General features: G+C 50.1%; 1 protein-coding gene across 2 annotated transcripts; it reads right to left on the minus strand.

Annotated features, from left to right (window-relative positions):
* Window positions 1-2,531: 2,531 nt before the first annotated feature.
* Window positions 2,532-20,145, minus strand: TBC1D13 (TBC1 domain family member 13). Of its 2 annotated transcripts, XM_036261869.1 has the most exons (12): window positions 20,073-20,145; window positions 19,023-19,096; window positions 17,022-17,062; window positions 16,372-16,433; window positions 16,127-16,226; window positions 14,923-15,005; window positions 11,280-11,439; window positions 7,546-7,756; window positions 6,817-6,980; window positions 4,120-4,280; window positions 3,892-3,949; window positions 2,532-3,070 (listed from the first exon to the last, which is right to left on the minus strand). In XM_036261869.1, the coding sequence occupies exons 1-12, from the start codon at window positions 20,093-20,095 to the stop codon at window positions 3,005-3,007; spliced, it is 1,203 nt and encodes a 400-aa protein (XP_036117762.1). In that variant the 5' UTR covers window positions 20,096-20,145; the 3' UTR covers window positions 2,532-3,004. The 2 variants fall into 2 exon arrangements, with proteins under 2 accessions (XP_036117762.1, XP_036117763.1); XM_036261870.1 differs by lacking the exons at window positions 17,022-17,062; window positions 20,073-20,145 and having other exon boundaries at window positions 2,534-3,070.
* Between the last annotated feature and the right edge of the window lie 1,200 nt (window positions 20,146-21,345).

Genomic DNA, 21,345 nt, shown 5'->3' on the forward strand with positions numbered 1-21,345 from the left:
TGCATGGCTGAGTAAGAGTTCAACAGGCTCTTCCAGCAAGAATCTCCTGGCCTTTCCTCAGACAATTCTGCTCAATTCATCCCTGCTCAAACTTCTTTTTCCTGCTCTGGGGTCTCAGAGGTTTCAGCCCATTACAGCACCAGTGCCCATTGCAAAGAACACATGATTTATTAAAGACAATTTGTCATCGACAACATTGATTCAAGAAACAAAACTGATTTTTTTAAAAAACCCATAAAACAAAAGCAGACTAACATTCTGACCCTCCGGAGTGAGATGTGCTGAATGCATACAGCCCAATCGGCTAAGTGTCCAAATTCCTAGGGGCAGCTCCCAAGCAGGAAGCTTGGGCACTCTGGCTGTGTGCGAACCTCCCTTGAGAGTTTGGGGAGGGGAATCGCCGAGGGCAGATCCTTTCCTCAGCCAAACCTGGACATGGTCCCTTATGCTCCTGACCATTCCAAAGTCAAGGAGAGGGCACTGGACTCAGGCCTGCTGCTGAGACAAATTAGATGCAGTGATTCAAGTAATATTGCCCCAGAAGGGAAGACAAGGGGACAGGCAAGAGGGAATGCATCAGGTGCCCTGGGCAGTTTGCTGGGTCCCAGGCTGTGGCCCAAGTCTCTGACTGTGAACGGGGTTAAAGTTGCAACAAGTTCTGGGAAGGTGGGCCAGGCCGGTGGAAAGCAGAGTATCTCTGTCCCATGCAGGAGTCTTGGAGTCTTCCTTACATTCAGTTCCAGTACAGAACTCAGAGCACTCCCAGACAGGACGCGCTGGAGAACCAGGGAGGTTCCAGAGGCAGAGGGAGAGGATACTGAGTCTGACCTCAGGAAGAGCATGCTTCCAACTCTTTTCTATCTTCTCAGCCCCCACCCTCATCCCTAAACCAAGCACTTGCCAATCTACAATAAATAACCAGGAGTTTGAATAAATAGTAAAAATCTCCCAAAAACTGTTACGAGAGGTGGTGGCAAAAGGGTGTGTGCAGAAAGTTCCAGCAGCATCCAAGGGACAGAGAGGAGCCATCTGGGGAAAGCTGTTCCTGGCCCATAGCCTGGCTTATGTGGGCAGAAGTCCTGACTTCCAGATACAGGAAGGCTTTGGGAGCAACAGGGTACCTGTGAGCCAGTCTGGAGAGGATGAAGACTTGCTCCATTACCCAGCCTTCCAGACCCAAACCACCTGCCTCCTTACAAAAGGAGGAAGGGGACTTGATCAGAGCGAGCCCCTCCTCCCACTGCCAGCTGTGGGAAGAGCCAACAGCTCCTGCTCTAAGTACACCTGCCCCGAATCCTGGGAACAGCCCAAGTGTGTGACCAGAGAAGGGCCAGCACTTCCTTCGGCTTGCCCAGAGGCCACAGGACTTCCCTGGTCCTGATAGGATCCAGGGCCTCTGCGCTCAGCTCCACCTGGCCCAGGGAGGCTCCCTTTGGTCCCATTTACCCTTCATGGGACTCACCCTCCCTGGGATGGCCTTGAAAGCCATGGGGATGACTACTCTTCTGAAGCACTTGGATCCCAAACTCTGATACAGCACTGCCTTAATGTCCTTTTCCTTTGGGGAAATCTCCAGACTTACCTCGCCCTCTTCTCCTCCTCTACCCCTGGGCAGAAAGGAGGGTAAGAGGCTCAAAGCTTTATGGGCCATTGTTTCTCAGCAGCTTTTGGTTTCCAAGATTTCAGGGAGGGGGAGGGGCAGGTTCAGGGCCTTCCAGTGAGGCACTGTGGACTCCCTCCCAGGCTGAGGGACCTGGGAGCCTAGGCCTGGGGGTGGAAACGGTGAAAAGGCTAAGGTTGACTCCCAGGGGCTTTGCTGAGCCACACTCCTTCTGTCTCTGGGTTTCACAGGCATGGAGGGGAGGAGTGAGGGAAGAGGCTGGGGATAAGGCACCCCAAGAGAGAAGGGCAGAGGGAGAGCTATGTTGAGGAGCAAAGAATCACACGGCCCTGGCCCGTTTGGGGAGGAATGAGGGAAGAGGCTGGGGATAAGGCACCCCAAGAGAGAAGGGCAGAGGGAGAGCTATGTTGAGGAGCAAAGAAAGAATCACACAGCCCTGGCCAGTTTGGCTCAGCGGTTAGAGCGTCGGCCTGTGGTCCAGAGAGACCCAGGTTCAGTTCCCACTAAGGGCACGTACCTCGGTTGCAGTTTGTCCCCGGCCCTGGTTGGGTCAGTGCTATGTGGGAGGCAGCCACTCGATGTGTCCCTTTCACATCGATGTTTCTCTCTCTCTCTCTCTCTCTCCCTCTCCCACTCTATCTGAACAAAAAATGGAAAAATGTCCTCAGGTGAGGATTAAAAAAAGAAAGAATCACACAGCCTCTGTGAAAGAGGTGAAGGGAGAAGAGAGGAAGACAGAGAAGCAGAGACCTAGAGGGATTCAGAGACACCCTCCCTCCCTAACATCCACACTGAGACACACAAATGGAGACAGACACCTGAAGGATCAAGAGACACATACACATCAACCCACAACTACACCTACACACACACACACACACACACACACACACACACACACACACACGGACAGAGGGTGTGGCCTGGGCCTGGCAGCAGCTTAGCTCCCTCAGTGCCACCTTCCCCATGGAGAAGCCTAAGCACCAACCCCGGACGTGGCTTCTGGCCCACTTGCCCAGCACCTCCAGACCAGAGCAGAGAGGAGCAGCAGAGCGGAGGCAGGGAGGGACCTTGGCCAGCTCCCAGTGCCCCCCATCCACCCCAGCCGCGGGAAACAACTTCAGGAGCTCCGGCCTTGCTCAGCAGCCTGGGGAAAGGGTCCCAGGACCGAAGAGCGGAGAGGGAGCCAGGGCTCGGTGGTCGGGAAGGAGCATGGCACAGTGTGCCCCCAGTGGGAGCGGCCTAGGGTGAGAAGGCCTGGAGCGGACCAGTCCTGCAGCTTCCCCTCGGGCTGGGGTCCCACAGACTTCTTCGTGTCCCAGAAGGCAGGGCACAGGGACCAGTGGTGGCTTCTCTCCCCAACCTGGGCCTTTTGCTGCCAGGCTACTTTGAGTCTTGGAGTTCCTTGGCTTTCTGTAGGATCTGGCAGACGTCTGTGATGGGGTAATCCTGGGCACGGGAAAGGCCAACAAGATACCTCTGAAGTCAACTCAACCTTCACCGCTTCTGCCACACCTGTGCCCTTCCCATGGGGACCTATCACCATGATGGATCTTGGGCCCCAGAGGTAGGGGCCACAGGTTATAACCCTCCCCATACACACATGTAGCCAACATGACACTCACTGCAGCACCAAGGTAACCAGCACCACCCAAGGGTCTCAGCCGTTCCTTAGGACCAGGACCATTCTGCCCTACCTGCCCCCACCTGCACTGTACTGGACACTGTCCATACACTAGCTCACAGGGGCACCTCAAAAGCCCAATGAGGGGGTTACAATGATTAGCCCGTTTTACAAATCTACTCAACCAAGTTGTCGAAAACCAACCCCAGGTGTCGGTGAAGAAACTGCAGCCTAGAGAGCTTGTCACTTGGCTCAGGTCACACGACTAGCACAGAGAACAAGATGAACCTAATGCTGTCTGGCCCTTGAGCCATGCTCTCAACCACTCAGCCCCACACTTTCCTGCTCTAGAACTGGGCATGACTACCAGTGAACGTTACCACTACTGGGCACTACTGTATCCCAGGTACAACTAGCTTAGGTAGAGCACCTGGTTCAGAGAGGCCAACTCGTTCACTCAAGGCCACACTACACTCAAGCTCAGTGGCAAAACTGGGATCCAAACCCATTCAAACCCAGGTGTGCCTCGGGGGTCTAGACTCAAGCCCTGCTACATTCTGCTGTTCTGACCCCAGTGTGTCGCAGCAGCTGGAATGGGGTGGCTGCCTCATGGCTATGACTGAGCTCGCGCCTCCAAACTCATTACCTGAAGGAGCCGCATGTTTACAGTGAAGTCCCCTTCCAGCAACTGCTCCCGGATCAATCTAAGGAGACAAGCAGCAAAGCGCTGGGACCTGGGCTGCTCTGAGGGCAGGCCCCGCTGGGCCCCTTCCCGCCCCTTCCTCACCACCCCTAACGTTCGCCCAAGGATCCCAGCGGCTCCCTCCAGCCTGATGGAGCGGTCCCGCCCACACCTCTGCTCATGGCCACTCACATGAGCATGGCACAGCACACAAGGAGGAGGAAGTCAAAGCGGCTGTCATCAGCAAAGAGGGAGTCCCAGATACGAATGACGTCAGGCAGCAAGAACTCCTGGGACAGCAACAGTGTCAGCCAGCGGAAGGCGAAGAACTGGGGCTTGATGTTCTGCTCTTGCTGGGGAGACAGCAGCGTGGGGTAGGTGCAAGAATCCATGTTGGCTGGTTGCCATGTGACACCATGCAGTCTTTAAATGTGAATTCAGACACACAGCAGTGCCTAGGACCTCACCGAGGCAGCAGCAGGCCAGGGATGAGTTCAGGCACACTAGGTGGGGGTGGCACTGGGCTGCCTAGAAAGCCTCACTTAGTTAAAGGGGCAGCTGCTGCTTGCTGCCAGCCAATGTTGTCAGATCTATTTTTTTTACATTTTATTTTTAAATAGAGTGGGAGGGAGAGAGAGAGAGAAACATCGATGGGAGAAGGACACATCAATTGGTTGCCTCCCGCACGACCCCAACCAGGGCCAGGGACTGAACCACAACTGAGGTATGTGCCCTCGACTGGAATCGAACCCGAACTCTTTGGTCCACAGGCCGATGCTCTAACCACTGAGCAAAACAAGCCAGGGCTCCTGATTTTTTTAAAAAAGAGAAGCCATAAACCCAAACTTATATAAACTCTCTAAATTTATAAATGGCAGCTCAGATTCTTTTAAAACACTATTCAGATTATAGACAGAGATCATTAACTGAGCACTTCTACAAGGCCTGGCCTTGTGCTTAGCATGTTAAATATATTATCTCACTTATTAACTCCATACAGGCCAATTATTCCCAGCAGAGATGAGCCCTCTGTTCAACCACAATGACTATTACTAACTGAAAAAGCATGTTACAAAACAGCAGCCCTAGCCTGACAGGTGTGGCTCAGTGGTTTGAGTGTGGACCCATGCACCAAGAGGTCACCAATTTGATTCCCAGTCAGGGCACTTGCCTGGGTTGTGGGCCTGATCCCCAGTGGGGGGCATGCAGGAGGCGGCCAATTGATGTTCTCTCTCATCAATGTTTCTATCTCTCTTTCTCCATCTCCCTTCCTCTCAAAAATCAATAAAGAAAAAATAAATAAAAAGAAAGAAAACAGTACAATTAAAAAAAAAAAAAGGCGAAAAAAACAGCAGCCCTGGCCAGTTTTGCTCAGCGGTTAGAGCGTTGGCCTGCGGTCCAGAGAGACCCGGGAGACCCGGGTTTGGTTCGCTAAGGGCATGTACCTTGGTTGCAGTTTGTCCCCGGCCCTTGTTGGGTCGTGTGGGTGGCAGCCACTCGATGTATCTCTTTCGCAAAGTGTCTTTCACATTGATGCTTCTCTCTCTCTCTCCCTGCTACTCTATCTGAATAAAATATGGAAGAATGTCCTCAGGTAAGGATTAAAAAAAAAAAAAATCAAACAAAAAAAACACAAAACAGCAGCCCTGGCTGGGACCCAATATGCCAAAGTTATAGGTCTGATCCCCTGTCAGGGCACATACAAGAGTCAACCAATGAATGCATAAATAAGTGGAGCAGCAAATTAATGTTTCTCTCTCTCAAATTAATAAAAATAAATTTTAAAAATTTAAAAACTGCAAAAACTAACTCCATATTTGTTTAAAAAGATCTTTATATAAATTTTCTTATTCCCAAAATTATTTCTATTTACATATAACTTCTTTTTACTGAACTGTTGTCTGAAATAAACATGGAATACCACTACAGTAATTTGTTGTTGTTGTTAAATCTTCACACAAGGATATTTTTCCATTGATTTTCAGATAGAGTGGAAGTGAGGGAGAGAGGGCAGGAGAAAGAAACACTGACATGAGAGAGACACATCGATTGGTTGCTTCCTGAATGACCCAGACTGGGACAGGGGATTGAACTTGCAACCCAGGCATGTTCCCTTTATCTGGAATTGAACCCAAGATCCTTAGGTCCGCAGGCTGATGTGCTGAACCAAACCAGCCAAGGCCACTACAGTAATTTTTTAAAATTATTCTTGCCCAGCTGGTGTGGCTCCGTGGATTGAGCCTCGTCTCATGGACTGTAGGGTTGCTGGTTCGATGCCTGGTCAAAGGGTATGCAGCTGGGTTGCAGGTTCGATCCCCAGCTCCAGTTAGGGTTGTGCAGGAGGCAACCAATCAATATGTCTCTCTCTCTCCTTCTCTCCCTACCTTCCACTCTATCTAAAAAATAAAATAAAATAAATGGAAAAGTATCCTCGGGTGAGGATTAACCAAAAAAAAAAAATTACTCTTAACTCTTTTTTTTATTTTTGAAAGTATTACAGATGTCCCCCTTTTATCCCCGTTGACTCCCTCCTTAATGTTCCCACCCCCTCCTACCTTCCCCAGCCTAGTGTCTGTGTCGACTGGCTGTGCATATGTGCATTCTTCTTAACTTTCTAACTGAAGTTCACCTTTCTCTTCTCAGGCTGAGCTAATTCCGTGGGCGGGAATGACTCGCACTGTGTGGGCACATCAACTCCCCTCACTGCCAGCTGCCCAGACTCGCAGCACCTGCCGCCTGCTCTCAGTGCTCCCTGGCAGCAGCCACTGCAATCCCCAGGCTCAGCCAGAGCTTGTCCTGCATCGGGGACACTCAGTAAGTCTGCTGTCCTCTGACCCTTTCATCTGCCTACTCTGGCCCACGTGGTCCTGGGCGGGGAGGGGTCCTCACCAGTTTCAGGTAGAGTTCCACGTCCTTATCCTTCAAGGTGGAGTACACCTTTTCCATCTTGTAAGTGATGCCACATTGTGAGTCATCCAGGCTCTTGATGAAGTTGTCCCGGATCTCGGCCATGAGGTTGGTAAAGCAAAAGAAGGTATCTGCCTCGGCGTGCTCTGGGGAAAACAGGCATGGTGAGGGGAGCCAACAGGGAGCTGGTGCCCGCCCAAGTCCCACCCCAACTCTCACCTACGCTGGATACTCCCTTCACCCGAGTCTCACCACGTCACTGCACCCCCATGATCAGGCTCAGTACCTTCTCTCCTTGACCACTCTCCACCCCCAGACTAAGGACATCATCTCTTTTTTTCTCACATCTTCTGGCAACACTGTACTCTCGTTAGCAACTGATTACATGCTCTTCTGACGACATTTTCAAATCATTATTTATTTAAATTCTTACAATCACTCAGCTTCCTGTATACACATCTTAACTCCCCTATCAGAAATTCAGTTACAAATAGGAAAAGATCAGTATACTTCCAACATTCCAGAAAGCCTAAGTCGGAATGGATCTCAAGGAGGACCCAGGCCAACCCCCTTATCTCACAGAGGGAAAATGGGGGCCCAGATAGGGGACATGAGCTGCAGAGCCCGCTACAGCCCATTAGCCTGGCTTTCCTTGGTCCATTTTCTTAGGGAGCGGCAACAAGGGGTGTGGGCAGCCAAGAGCCCTTTTACCTTTCCACTCGTTGTTGGGATCGGTGGCAAAGGTATAATAGAGGGGCCCCACGATCTCATTCATGCCCTGCACATAAGCAATGCCAGGGTTGAGCTTGGCATAGATGAACAGGATGCGCTCCACCACTTCCCAGTGGGCCTCACAGCCATTGGGCAGCACCTCGTACTCATTCAGGGATGACTGCGCTGAGGTCTTGTGCGGGGAGCTCATCTGGGGGAGAAGAGGAGGAGCCCATTAAGACGATGGGTAGCATTATGGACATTATGTTCTGACCAATATGTCCTCTTAATGTCTAGCATTAAGCCTAAACTCGACCGCGAGCTTATGGGAAATACAGAGCATAGAGGAACATGTCCAACACCACCAGGAGGAAACAAGCAGACAAATCCAGAATGTGGCACATTCCATTAGACAGGTGGACTAAAATCTAATTTACAATGACAAAAGCCAGAACAGTGCTTCGTGTGCAGAGAGTGGTACTGACTGGATGATAGAAACACCGTGTCTTGTTTTGTTGGCAGTTACACAGGTGTGTACACACACACACGAAAAAGTTCATCTATCTGTATACCTAAGATTTGTGCATTTTATTGCATGTAAGTTACACTTCAATTTAGAAAACAAAACTTTAAGTATGTCAAAAACAGACAATTGGCTAAGAGTCTTCAAAAAGTGAAATGTTGCCCTGGCCGGTTTGGCTCAGCATTTAGAGCATCGGCCCGCAGACCAGAGAGTCCTGGGTTCAGTTCCTGCTAAGGGCACATACCTCTGTTGCAGTTTGTCCCTGGCCCAGTCGGGGTCGTGTGGGTGGCAACCAGTCAATGTGTCTCTCTCACATCAATGTTTCTCTCTCTCTTCCTCCCTCTCTCCCTCCCGCTCTGTCTAAGGATAAATACAAGAATGTCCTTGGGTAAGGATTTTTTTAAAAAAGTGAAATGTTGGGGGAAGCTGGGCGAGAGTGAAGGCCTGCTTCAGATCAAGAGACTAAAGAAACACAGCATCCCAATGCAACACAGAAACCAGGACTGGGTCCTAGTTCAGAAGTAAAAAAACAAAAATATTCTTAGCGCAACTGAGGACACACGCTCGTGGCCTGGTTGTTAGGAGTTACTATGTTAATCTTCCTAGATGTGTTAGTGTTAAGGAGGAGGATGTCCTTATTTTCAGGAGATTCCCGCTGAAATACTCGGGGTGAAGGGGCAAGACACCTGCAACTTATACTTTGTAATACAAAAACAATTATGGCAAAATGTTATGAACTGTTAAACTGAGGTGGAAAGTATATAAGGATACACTGTATTCTTTTTTCAACTTTTCTGAATGTTTCAAAATTTTCGTAAGAAAATGTTGGCAGATGAATAGATGATATCCCTGCTTAGAACTCATGCAGTAGAGCAGAGGTCCCCAACACCAGCTGCCCATCACGGTCTTCGGGAGCTTTGTAGACTCGGATGCCCAGAGTAACCTGTATGAGAGCCACAGGCAAGCTCAGGCAGGGACGCGTAGCAAACTGTCCTGGAAGTACAAGGCCTTGGGGACATTCAACTCCCTTTCCCATTATATGTACACGTGCATGTGTGTTTATGCAAGTACATGTGCACAGACACACACATACCACTAACATTTACCAAGAGCTCTCTATGGGCAAGGCAGTGCTTATAAGCATGCCTCCACGTAATGCTCTGAACAACCTAGAATATTCTCTCACATCACTTTCAAGAGGAGGAAACATAGGCTCAGAAAAGTCAGGTCACTCATCATGTCTCGCATCAAGTGGTGGCACTGGGATTTGACCCCAGACTGGCTGATTCCAGAACCTGAGGTCCAGGCCTCAGAGAAAGTCCAGAGCTTTCCAGGAATCTGCGCAGCCATGACCTCATTTCATCTTCTTGGCGATTCAAAAGTCAGGCAGGGCAGAAATGATTATGCCCAGTTTACAGAAAAGGAGATGGGGGCCTAGGGAGGTAAGCCCAGTATTACATGCCCAGAATTAAACGGATGGTCCGCTTTAACTCAAACTGCCCCACCACAGGCCCAGAAATCTAAGGATGAAGCTTCTGATCAGGTGCTCTGCCCTCAGGACTGGTTCAAACCTAAAATGGGTAAGAGCTTGGCTCTCAGCTCCCAATGACTTTAGTGAAATGAATGACAGAAGCCAAGTCCTGCATCCAGGACTTCAGCAGCCGAGTAAGGTCACCCACACAGCAATCCCTGCAGTCATTTAGCCAATCATCGTCCACCTCCCAGCACAACCAGCTCTTTCGTAGGCACAAGGAGCCCTGGGTTCAGCTGTAACTGCCCATCACCCACTGCGGGAAGTGGTTGTTCTCCGATAGACACAGAGCCTTGCCCAGTCATTCCACTCGGGGAAAAAAGCTTCTGCAGTATTATCTGTCTCTAGCTTTTTGGAGGTTTCAGAGAAGGAGGATTCCATTGTTGAAGGACAGTGAAAAGTTCTGAGGATGTCAGAGCTCCAGGAACCAAAGCAGGAGGTATCAGTTAAGAAGTAAGATTAGCCCTGGCCGTTCTGGCTCAGCAGTTCGAGTGTCGGCCTGCGGTCTGGAGAGACCTGGGTTCGGTTCCCACTAAGGGCACATACCTCAGTTGCAGTTTGTCCCCGGCCCTGGTTGGGTCGTGTGGGTGGCAACCACTCGATGTGTCCCTTTCACGTCGATATTTCTCTCTCTCTCTCTCCCTCCCTCCCACTCTATCTGAACAAAATATCAAAAAATGTCCTTGGGTGAGGATAAAAAAAAAAAGAAGAAGATTATACACTTGTTTGGCTACAGAGTTACAGGAACCTGTAGAAGACTGGGGTTCAAACACAGCATTACCTGGGCAGCACAAGTCCTATCAATTCTACCTCCTAAGACTCTCTGATCCATCCTCACTCCACCCCAGCCCCAGCCCCTACCCACCCCTGCCTGAATAATGCGGCAACCTCCTAGACACATTCTCCACCTCTATCCCTGCCCTGCCGATCAATTCTCCACAGCGCCAACAGCCATCTTTTACGAGAGCAGACCCGAATCACATCACTGCCCTGCTCAGAATGCTACAAGGGTTCCCAGCCCTCAGGATAAAGGCCCTGTGTGGCTGCACCTTTTCCAACCTCTCCGGCATCCTCCAGCAACCTTCCCTCCCTTTCCCTCTCCTCTAGCCTCACTGCACCCCTCTATTCCTCGATTACACCATGCTCTCTCCTGCTGAAGGACTTCCATATATGTGCTCCTCCCCGTCTGGAATGCTCTTGCCTCCTAGTTCTTCAAGCCTCAGCTAAAATGTCACTTCCTCGGGAAGTCTTCCCTGATATCCAGACCAGGTCAGCTCCCCACCCATCATCGCTCCCATCACACTTGTAATTACTTTTTAAAGAGCCATCTGGCGGGGGGGGGGGGGGGCTGGAGTGGGGTAGAGGGGAATCTGTGGCGGGGGAGGGGACATCTGTAATACTTTCAACAATAAAGATAAATTTATACATAAACTAACTAAATAAAGAGCCATCTCCACAACAATAGCAGCATGGCTCCTTCACTGCACAACAGGGACCTCCCCCAGCCACCAGCACATCCTGCCTTGATCATGATCCCTGACTTTCCAAAAAAGCCCTGGCAGGATCAAAAGTTGCCTTGAGTAACTATCCAGACAGAAAGACACGGGCCCAGTGGCCAAAGGGAAGCAGGAAGAAAAAGGCTGTCATGGGGAGTCCCTGGGGCCCCAGGTTGCCTCTCACATTTGTGACTCCACTCCGGTTCCGGGCCACTGTCTGCGATTTCAGCGTCGTCTGTTCCACCCGCTTACGAAGGGTCTCAAACTCATTCTGGGGGTCCAGGATGAGGAGGCATGGGTACTCAGTGGCCCTCTGGAAGAAGGATATGTCTGGGCACAACCTCCTGTCAAGAGAGAACAGGAGACAGTACCGTTACTCAGGATAGAGGCTTTGGATATTCCAGCATCGCAAAAGATTTTTTATATATATATATATATTTTTTTTTTAATGGATTTTTTTTAGAGGTAGAGGAAGGAAAAGAGAGATAGAAACATCAATGTGAGGGAGAAACATCAAACAGCTGCCTCCTGCATGCCCCCCACTGGGGATTGAGCCCACATCCGGGCATGTGCCCTGAGCAGGATCAAATCGGGACCCCTCAGTCCATGGGACGGTGCTCAATCCACTGAGCCACACTGGCCCGGCCAAAGGATATTATTTTTAAATTAATAACGTTTCATTTTAAATACACATAGTTGTTTTTTTGTTTTGTTTTTTATCCTCACCCGAGAACCCTTTTGCATTTATCTTCAGATAGAGCGGGAGGGAGAGAGGAAGGAAGAGAGAGAAACATCGACATGAGAGAGACACATCAACTGGTTGCCACCCACACAACCCCAACCGGGGCCGGGGACAAACCGCAACTGAGGTGCGTGCCCTTAGAGGAAACTGAACCTGGGCCTCTCTGGTCCGCGGGCCGATGCTCTAACCGCTGAGCCAAACTAGCCAGGGCTAGGCTATATATAGTTTTTAAGGGGCAATATAGTCATTATAACACATACCCATATTCTTATGTGTATTTACAGATAGATAACACGTGCATACGTGTACTTAAAACATTTTTTTTTTTAATTTTATAGAGAGAGGAAGTGAGAGGGAGAGAGAGATAGAAACATCAATGAGAGAGAACACTGACTGGCCGCCTCCTGCATGCCCCCCACAGGCCCACAACCTGGGCATGTGACCTAACCAGGAATCAAACCCGCGACTTCTTGGTGTACAGGTCAACACTCAACCACTGAGCCACACCAGCCAGACCATATGTGTACGTTTATAAATGTCTTTATAATCTTATGATCCAACTCATCCCTTAAACTACAAACATCTTTCCATGTCAATAATATTTAATATGTATAAGTGTTAACCACAGTGTGGTTTACGATGATAAAAGAGTTTTGGGTAAGTTACACATTGTACAGTAGAATATTATACAGCTGACATGGGAAATAAATGTCCAAGACAAAGTGAGAGGAAAAGCAAGTTGAAGGCTGTCTCGAGAATGTGATCAAGTGTTTATTTATTTATTTATTTTTTATCCTCACCCAAGGATATTTTTCCATTTTTTGTACAGATAGAGTGGGAGGGAGAGAGAGGAAGGGAGAGACAGACAGAAACATCGACATGAAGGGACACATCGACGTGAAGGGACACATCGAGTGGCTGCCACCCGCACGACCAACCAGGGCCGGGGACAAACTGCAACCGAAGTACGTGCCCTTAGCGGGAACTGAACCCAGGTCTCTCCAGACCGCAGGCCGACGCTCTAACCGCTGAGCCAAACTGGCCAGGGCGAGAATGTGATCAAGTGTTTAAAACACATGTATTGTCCAACTGGTGTGGCTCAGTGGTTGAGCATCGACCCATGCACCAAAAGGTCACCGGTTCGATTCCCGGTCAGGACACATGCCCAGATTGTGGGCACAGTCCCCAGTGGGGGGCATGCAGGAGGTGGCTAATCGATGTTCTCTCTCATCGATGTTTCTCTCTCTCCCTCTCCCTTCCTCTCTCTCTAAAATCAATCATGGAAAAAATTAAAAAAAAACGCCCTGGTCTAACCGTCGGCCTAGGGTCCGGAGAGACCCGGGTTCGGTTCCCGCTAAGGGTATGTACCTCGGTTGCAGTTTGTCCCCAGCCCTGGTCGGTCGTGTGGGTGTCAGCCACTCGATGTGTTCCTTTCATATCGATGTTTCTCTCTCTCTCTCTGTTCCTCTCTCTCCCTCCCACTCTACCTGAACAAAAAAATGGGAAAATGTCCTCCGGTGAGGATAAAAAAAAAAAAATACCACATGTATTGCAGGAATGCACATTTTTTAAATTCTCACACACGGCACATTGCAAACTCGCTCTCTGGAAACACTGAACAACAGGCTACAATCACCACCAGTGTAAGACAGAACCTGTTTCTCCAGAACGGGCTTCAAGACATGGTTCTCGATTCAAACAGGACCGTGAACACCCTCGTGAATAGAGGCTGCCCAACACCAGCCTGAAAACAAAGGAAGTGAGAGCCCCCTTCCGCATCCTGGCTAGGCTGCCCTGGGCTTGGGTCCCACCTGAGGCCATCTGAAGATGGGCCTGGGCACAATGAACACAGGCAGAGGAGAAGCACGTGGGGTGTTGAGTGGCTGGAAACACAGCTAAAACGGGGGAAGGTGGAACTGAAGCCAAGCTCTAACAACCCTGCTTCACTGCAGACAAGGACTTCCTTCCAGTTCCTCACCAGCCTGTGGGGGAGTCTACCCACTGCCACTCACCAACCCAACAGGACAACATAGCAGCGTTTCCACATTTCTATACCAAGTGGAAGAGCAAACCCACATATCTGACCATCACTGCCCCATGTCCTTGGAATTAAGTCCAAGGACCAACCCCTGTCTCCCTCTAGTGTAGCTTCAACCACACTGCCCTTCATACTGATCTTTATTTATTTATTTAAATTTTTTTTCTTTATTATTTTTTTTATTTCTATTTTTTTAAATAATTTTTCTTTACTGATTTTAGAGAGAGAGGAAGGGGAGGGAGAGAGACAGAAAGAGACATCAACGAAAGAACATCAATTGACTGCCTCCTGCATGTCCCCCACTGGGGATCAGGCCCACAACCTGGGCATGTGCCCTGACTGGGAATGAAACTGGTGACCTCTTGGTGCATGGGTCAACACTCAACCACTGAGCCACACCAGCCAGTCCACGCTGCTCTTTAAATATGCCAAGCTCCATGGGCTTTCAGGGCCTCCCCACAGGTAGACCCCTCCCACCAGGGCCTAACCCTACCTTCTCCCCCAGGCCCGACTCCCCAGATCCCAGCTGAAACACTGCTTCTTCAGGAAAGGCGTCCTGAACACCAGGAAACACCCTGAACTCCCTTCAGAGCACTGACGTTAGCAAAATGAATTTGTTGAACGCCTGTCTTCCCACCTTCCCTCAAGGTTCTAGGTTCCCTTCGGAGAGGGACTGTGTCTGTCTGTTCAGCGCTCAATCCTGAACTTGGCACTAGGACTGCCATATAGCAGTCCCATTCGATACCCATTTACTGAAGGAATGCTCAGATGAATCCATAAATGCTCAGCACAAATGAAACTAAGCAGGGAAAAAGGACAGCCAGGCATGGGCAAGCACAGGATACCCCCCACATTCTCACTGCGCTGACCAGTCCCATTCCCACGCCCTGCATCACTGTGGCCTGCACCTAACTACTTAGACCACCTACCAAAAGCTCCTCACACCCCTACCAACCCTGTGGGCCTGGGCTGGAAAGGAAACGGACAGAACTGGGAAACCCCTCAGAAGTCCCATGGGCTCACTGCCAGCCCCAGCGACCTGCTTACCGGACATCTTTGTCAATCTGCAGCAGCACCTCATTGTCCTTGAAGTATGTGTTCCACCGGCTGTCAGGGTTGGGGTTGAGTGGCTGTGGGGAAAAAATAAGTTGCTGTCCTAGGCCTGGACAGGGCCCCAGAGGCAGATACCATTTTGGAGGCCAGAGCAGTGGCCTCACACCAACAGGCCCATCAGAGGCCCAGCTGTGGCTGAGACGGCCTGTGAGCTACTGGAGGAGCAGCACGGGCCTCGAGAAGCCTCCCAAATCCCATTGGAACTTCACAGCGAACAGCCGAGCCCTGCTGTCCACTCTGAGCCCACTCCTGCCTGGCAGGACTGTTCTTTCCATCTACTGCTCTGGCTCTAGAATGCTGCATATAACATGTGCTCACGCCCTGGCCGGTTTGGCTCAGCGGTTAGAGCATTGGCCTGTGGTCCAGAGAGACCCGGGTTCGGTTCCCGCTAAGGGCACATGCCACGGTTGCAGTTTGTCCCCGGCCCTGGTTGATCGTGCGGGTGGCAGCCACTCGATGTGTACCTTCCACGTCGATGTTTCTCTCTCTCTCTCTTCCTCTCTCTCCCACCCACTCTATCTGAACAAAAAATGGAAAAGTGTCCTCGGGTGAGGATAAAAAAATATATATATATATGTGCTCACTAAATGCTTGCTGACTGAATGAATGGATGAATAAATGTATCATGAAGTCTCCTCAAATCTAACTCATCAGTGCTCTGAGTGGCCAATTGCAATCCTTGGAGGAGAGGCCTGGGTTTGATCCATCTGCACTTTCTATACTGCACAGCACACGGGGAAGATCAGTACTGGACGATCAAATGAGACTTCCTCCAGGCCACAGAAAGGCATTCCCACCCTGCTCTGACTTTCTTCAACTATCAAATCACAGAACCTTCGTTAAGGAACAGGGTGAGGAAGAAAGGAGACAATGCGTGCAGAGGACCCAGCTCAGGGCTGCGCACACGCACTCCCCGGCCTCAGCTGTCACTTATATTCCTGACTGGGCCTGGGGAGAAGAGGGGAGAGACAACAGCCTGATGGGGCTGCGCAGCCAAATAAAGAAAGGAGGCACCGAAAGGGCCCGAGGGGACTGAGACCAGCAGTACCTGTCTTCTGGGATGGGAGGACTCTGCCCACTCCAAAGCCCACCCCTCCCCACTCTGTAGCCTCAGTTCCCGCTGCTGACCCCTACTCACATGGTCCTCAAAGGTCACATCCTCCCTGGACACACCCATGTTGGCCTTGGCAATGCCAGGCTGGATAATCATTTCCCTCAGGAACTGAGAATATAGCTCCCTGCAGGAGAGAAGAGAGGAGGGATGATTCCCAGAGGGCTTGCCCAGGGGGTCCAGAACACAGGAGCATCACAGAGGGCAGCACAGGTTTGGAACCACCGCTTCTGATAGAAAAACCCTCACATCACCCCCTCTCTGGGTCTCACCTCTGCTTGGCCAGGATGGAGGTCCATGAGGCTCTCTCCAATGGGAGGTAGTTCAAGAGAATCTGCACAGAGGGAGAGGAACACAGCTCTGGTGATTCCCCAGCCCAACCCTGGACAGTAGGTAGAGGCGGACAGGCCTCAAGGAAAACGTCTGATAATGCCCAGAGAAGACAAGACAGGCTAAAGCCCAGAACATAGGCACAGGCTGGGGGAGCCTCCCTTTCCTCCCCACTGCCTCCCTCCCCCTTTACTCCAAACCAGGCCTTTCCTCTTCCTCACACAGACTCTTCCACATAATAAGACTTTGTGCTCAAAGAGGCTGGAAACTGGGATACTGGGCTTCCACTACTACGTCTCCTAATAGTTTTGGACAAAGCATAGCCTTTTCTGTCCCAATACATATCACTCCCACTGCACTGTCTGGACCAAGGCGAAAAGGGCTTCACTGGCATTACAAAGTGTTCCATCCCAAAGGGATCCTGGAGGGGACACCAAGAGGAACTGAAAACCCAGGACTTCCCAGAAAAGCTTCCCCAAAGCTTTTAAAGCAAGTAAAGACACAGAATAGAAAGAGGGGCTGGGGGTGGGGGCACCCATGCAGGAACCCAGGGACTCTCAGCAGAGCAGAAGCCCACCCAAGGCACACCCACCTTCCAGCAGAGGCACCGCAGTCCGCCCTCACAGGGGATGCCTGTGGATACAGCAGGCAAAGGTCACGCCCTAAGCCAGAGGCCCAGAACCCCCCAGCCCTCCACCTCGAAGCCAGTTGGCATGGAGTAGAGTGAGCAAGAAGTATTTCTTCAAGAATCATTTTCCGCCACAAAGGTTATTAGACTAGATGCTGATACTGTGTGTACTTTCTCTCTATGACCCCTGACCCCTGCCCCTAGCCCAGAGCTCCCTCTGTCTGCAATGTTCTTTTGAGGATAACACTTTCTCCTCCTGGATTTTTCTTCCTCAGAGCGGCCTATACCAACCACCATCTCTTCCCAATCAGTCAGGTCACCCACTATAAATAATGGCTCAGTGACTTCTTCATAGCACCCACCACAACTCGGATTGTGTAACATAATGTGTGTACTCATTTAACATGTGTAACTCTTACTACTGGGGGAGCCCCAGAAAGACAAGAACCACATCTGTCTTAATTCCCAGTACCTAGCACAGAGCATGGCACACAGGAGGTATTCCAAGAGTGGGTGTGACATATAAACTAAGCTACGAACACTGAGTGCATTGTGCTTTATGGATCTAATTGCACTTAATCCTCTTTATAACCCTACTAAGTAGAGAACATCAGCATAGTTGTCCTCATCTTACAAGTAAAGAAACTCATCTGTAAAGAAAGAGCCATCAAGCTCTGGCAGGTTTGGCTCAGTGATTAGAGCGTCGGCCCACAGATCAAAGAGACGCAAGTTCCATTCTGGTCGAGGGCATGTACCTCGGTTGCGGTTTGTCCTCAGTCCTGGTCAGGGTCACGCAGGAGGCAACCAGTCGATGTGCCTCTCTCACACCAATGTTTCTCTCTCTCTCCCCCTCTCTCTTTCTCTCTCCCCCTCCTTCCCACTCTAGCTGAAGATAAATAGAAAAATATCCTCAGATGAAGATTAAAAAACAAAAAAAGAAAGAGCCATCAAGGGTTCAGACACAAGTCTATATGATTCTAGAGGCCAAACTCTTCACCACTACCGCAGACTGCCTACCCTGAGGCCGGGCAGATTCTTCAGCTCAGCACAGTTCCCAGACTCCTCAAGATCTTCAGGGCCTAAATATCACTCTTGAACAGAAAGACAAACTTCTCCTCTAATACTGTCAGAAATGTTGCTAAAGCAGCTGTTTCAATGGTGTCCCGACATACTGAACAGGAGCTAAAGCTCCCACCCCAGAATCTGCAAGGGGATGCAGGGAGCTACTCAAGAATTCCTTGCTGACAAAGTTACAAAGGCAGAGCAGTGACAAGAGGTTATAAAAACACCCCGAGCCCTGGCCTGTTTGGCTCAGCAGTTGGAGCGCTGGCCTCTGGACCAGAGTCCCGAGTTCGGTTCCCACTAGGGGCATGTACCAAACAAATAAATAAATAAAAACAACCAGAGATTTTTTATTTAAAGATGAGCAAAAAAATCTCTTGCCAGAGGGCAAAGTCAAACACTGCTGAGGCACTGTTTCACCAAGCCAGTGTCTCAAGGCTGGAAAGTTTCTCACCATTAACCAAAGTTCACTGTCGCCTGAGTAGGTTTTGACACCAAGCCAGGAGAAAACCAGGAACTACTCTGCAGTGAACCAAATTCTGTAACACAGGAAGCTTGCTGGAAGGAGGGAAGATTCAGCTCAAGAAGTGTCCTCCCCACTCTTCCTGCCTTCTTCCGTCCTCTCCAGTTACTCCAAGGAAGTAATGAGTATCATTGAAATAACAGTTAAGCACAGTAAGGCCTACAGGCAAGTTAACCGTGGTCACTAACTGTGGCTGTCACTCCTCTAGGAATCCCCTCCAAGCTCAGGAAAGTCCCTGGTTGTTCAGCTCCACAGGATCTGGAGAAGCCCCAAGAGGCGGGCTGGCCCCCAGAACAGCAGGTATGGCCTTGGGTACCTTCCCCTCTATCCTAGCCACAACACTGCTCTAGTAAAGCTGAAAATGAACAGTTGCCTCTTACCACTAAAACTGAGTTCGCGAAGCTTTTCCAAGGCAATGGTGGGCTCCTTCAGGACATCCTGGAAATCAGCAATCCTAGAAGACAGGAAGGAGGCAAATGAATTACACCCAAACTGAAAGATGGCAGGCTTAGCAACCACTCCTGAAGCCCTCTTAGAGCACCAGTCTCCAACCTGTTCCTCCCTCCCCTTCAGGACATAAAAATGGCAAAGCTCAGCCAAGGTCCTAATCAAAGTCAGCTTTGGTGAGCTACAGATCTTTAGATCACATCTTCCTTGAAGCAAAGCTCAGAAACATAGAGGTATTCCTGTCTAGAGGTTCTCAAACAAGCATCATGAAATCGGACACGTTCTAACATTTAGTGAGCTGGCATTTATTGGGCACTTCCTGCTGGCCTGGCCAGGCCCAGCCCACAGCTCCACTATCTGAACTCAGTGAACCCTAGGAACTAGGAGTAATTTGATCCGTAGACAACCGGCTAGTGAAACCCGCATGCAGCTCTCCAGGCTCAAAAATACAGGCATTAGAAGACCTCTGGGCTGGCCTGCAGGCAAGGACAAAAGGTTTTTAAAAAACCAGTCCCGAAGGAAAACTGAAGAATAAACAATCTTTAGCCAATCCTGTAGGATTTGACCTGGGAGAGAGGATAGACGGGAAAATCCAGGTTTTCTGACGTTTCTAACAATAAACGAGCACGGGGGATGGAGAGCATTTGGACAGAGGAGGGTGCTGAGGCAGAGGGTTAACGAGGGAGACAAGGAAAGGGGGTGGGCCCGAGGAACTGGGCATTGAGGCCCTGAATGAGGAGGAGAATGAGGGGGAACCCAGGGCTCCGGGGTAAGGGCGAGAGAGAGAAAAGGGGTGACACCCGGGGTGGGGGGCAGGAGAAGTGCCTCCACTCCGTGCCCTCTCAGGCCCACAGGCAATGAGGCTGAAAAGGGGGTCCCCGAGCCCCTCTTCCCGGGCACTGCCGGTGTCTGGCCGCATCCGCGCGCCCAAGGCGCGTTCTAGCCAGAAGTGGCCGAGCCGCGTTGGCCCCGTGGCCTCTTACCGGCTCTTGTGCAGACTCGACATGGTGTTGACTTCCGGATCCCCCTGCTGCCTCCGCCGCCTCCGCCGCCGCCCCCCAGGGACGCGGGGCGCTCAGCATAGGCCTCCGACCGGAAACGCAGCCGCCCGCGTGCGCGTTCCGCCCCGCCCCGCCCCGCTCACGTGCCGCCCCCTTTCCCAGTGGCAGCGGGGTGGGCGGGACACGAAGGTGGCAAGGCCCCGCCCCGCCCCACCCCTCTTCCCTGAAGGCGGATTCTCTGGCCAAGTTTGAGGACGCGCGAGTGAGGGTGCAGATGGTGTGCAGGCGGGTTTTTCTTTGTGCTTCCCTGGGTCTCAGTTTGTATCTACCTGTCACCCCGTCTTCTTCCTCACACGTTCCTCACCCGCAGTAACCTATTGCGTCATCGTTTCAGGAGTGTACTTAACCTGCTAAACTATGCAGGTTTTTTCACTGCGAAATCTTCCACCCTACAGCCGTGATCGCACAGATGGTTCAATACATACTGGGTGGAAAGCAGGACTACAGTTCAGCGTTTCCGTGCCTTTTGGGTTTCATGAACATGAAATGTACTGTAATATAAGAACAATAGGAAAAGAAAGCCAAGATTTCAAGATCCTTCCAAGAAAAGACACTTGGCAGCCTTACAGTGATTTTTCTCCATACATGTGTGTGTATGTGCATAATTGTCCTTATTTATTAAGTTTCTCCACAAATCGGTGAACACTTTGTCGTCGGACTTTATAGCCTGGAATTCCCCTCCAGGACTGAGTGTGCCCGGCAAGGATATCACTGCCCCATGGAGCAGGCATATAGATCTCTGTTCCTTCATTCACTTATCCCACAATTTCTGCTCCCACTATGTGCCAACTGTTTCCGCAGAATATAAAGATTAAGTTCCTTTACAGGAAATATAAGCAATGAACAAATGTTGATTTAATTGCCCAACAAGAAAGGAATATTTTTCCTGAAAAAAAAGAATACTGACCAGCCCTTGAAAATGTTGGTTAGGAATACAGGGAAAAATACAAATGATATGTTAAGAAAAATACAGATTGTCAGCTATCATATGGAAAAAAATTGTTATATTCCTATGTTACATCTGAAAAAATTAATTCTAGATGAATTAAAGCTCTATAAGGAAAAAAATATATGGGATGAGAAGAAAATTATATAGCAAAATGTTTATAATCCTGGAGAAGGAAGACACAAGGCACAGAAGACATGAAAGATAAAATAGATAGATAGATAGATAGATAGATAGATAGATAGATAG

Source organism: Molossus molossus, unplaced genomic scaffold (assembly GCF_014108415.1).
Source record: "Molossus molossus isolate mMolMol1 unplaced genomic scaffold, mMolMol1.p scaffold_m16_p_14, whole genome shotgun sequence".
Taxonomy (NCBI): domain Eukaryota; kingdom Metazoa; phylum Chordata; class Mammalia; order Chiroptera; family Molossidae; genus Molossus; species Molossus molossus.

Bases quoted from the DNA above. Each gene is read 5' to 3' on its own strand.
- TBC1D13 (XM_036261869.1), bottom strand. From the start codon at position 20,095: ATGTCGAGTCTGCACAAGAGCCG. The intron at 3,950-4,119 runs GTGAGTGGCCAT...TTGTCTCCTTAG, and splicing joins GTGTGCTGTGCCATGCTCAT to ATTGATCCGGGAGCAGTTGC. The intron at 3,071-3,891 runs GTAATGAGTTTG...TCCCGTGCCCAG, and splicing joins TAAACATGCGGCTCCTTCAG to GATTACCCCATCACAGACGT.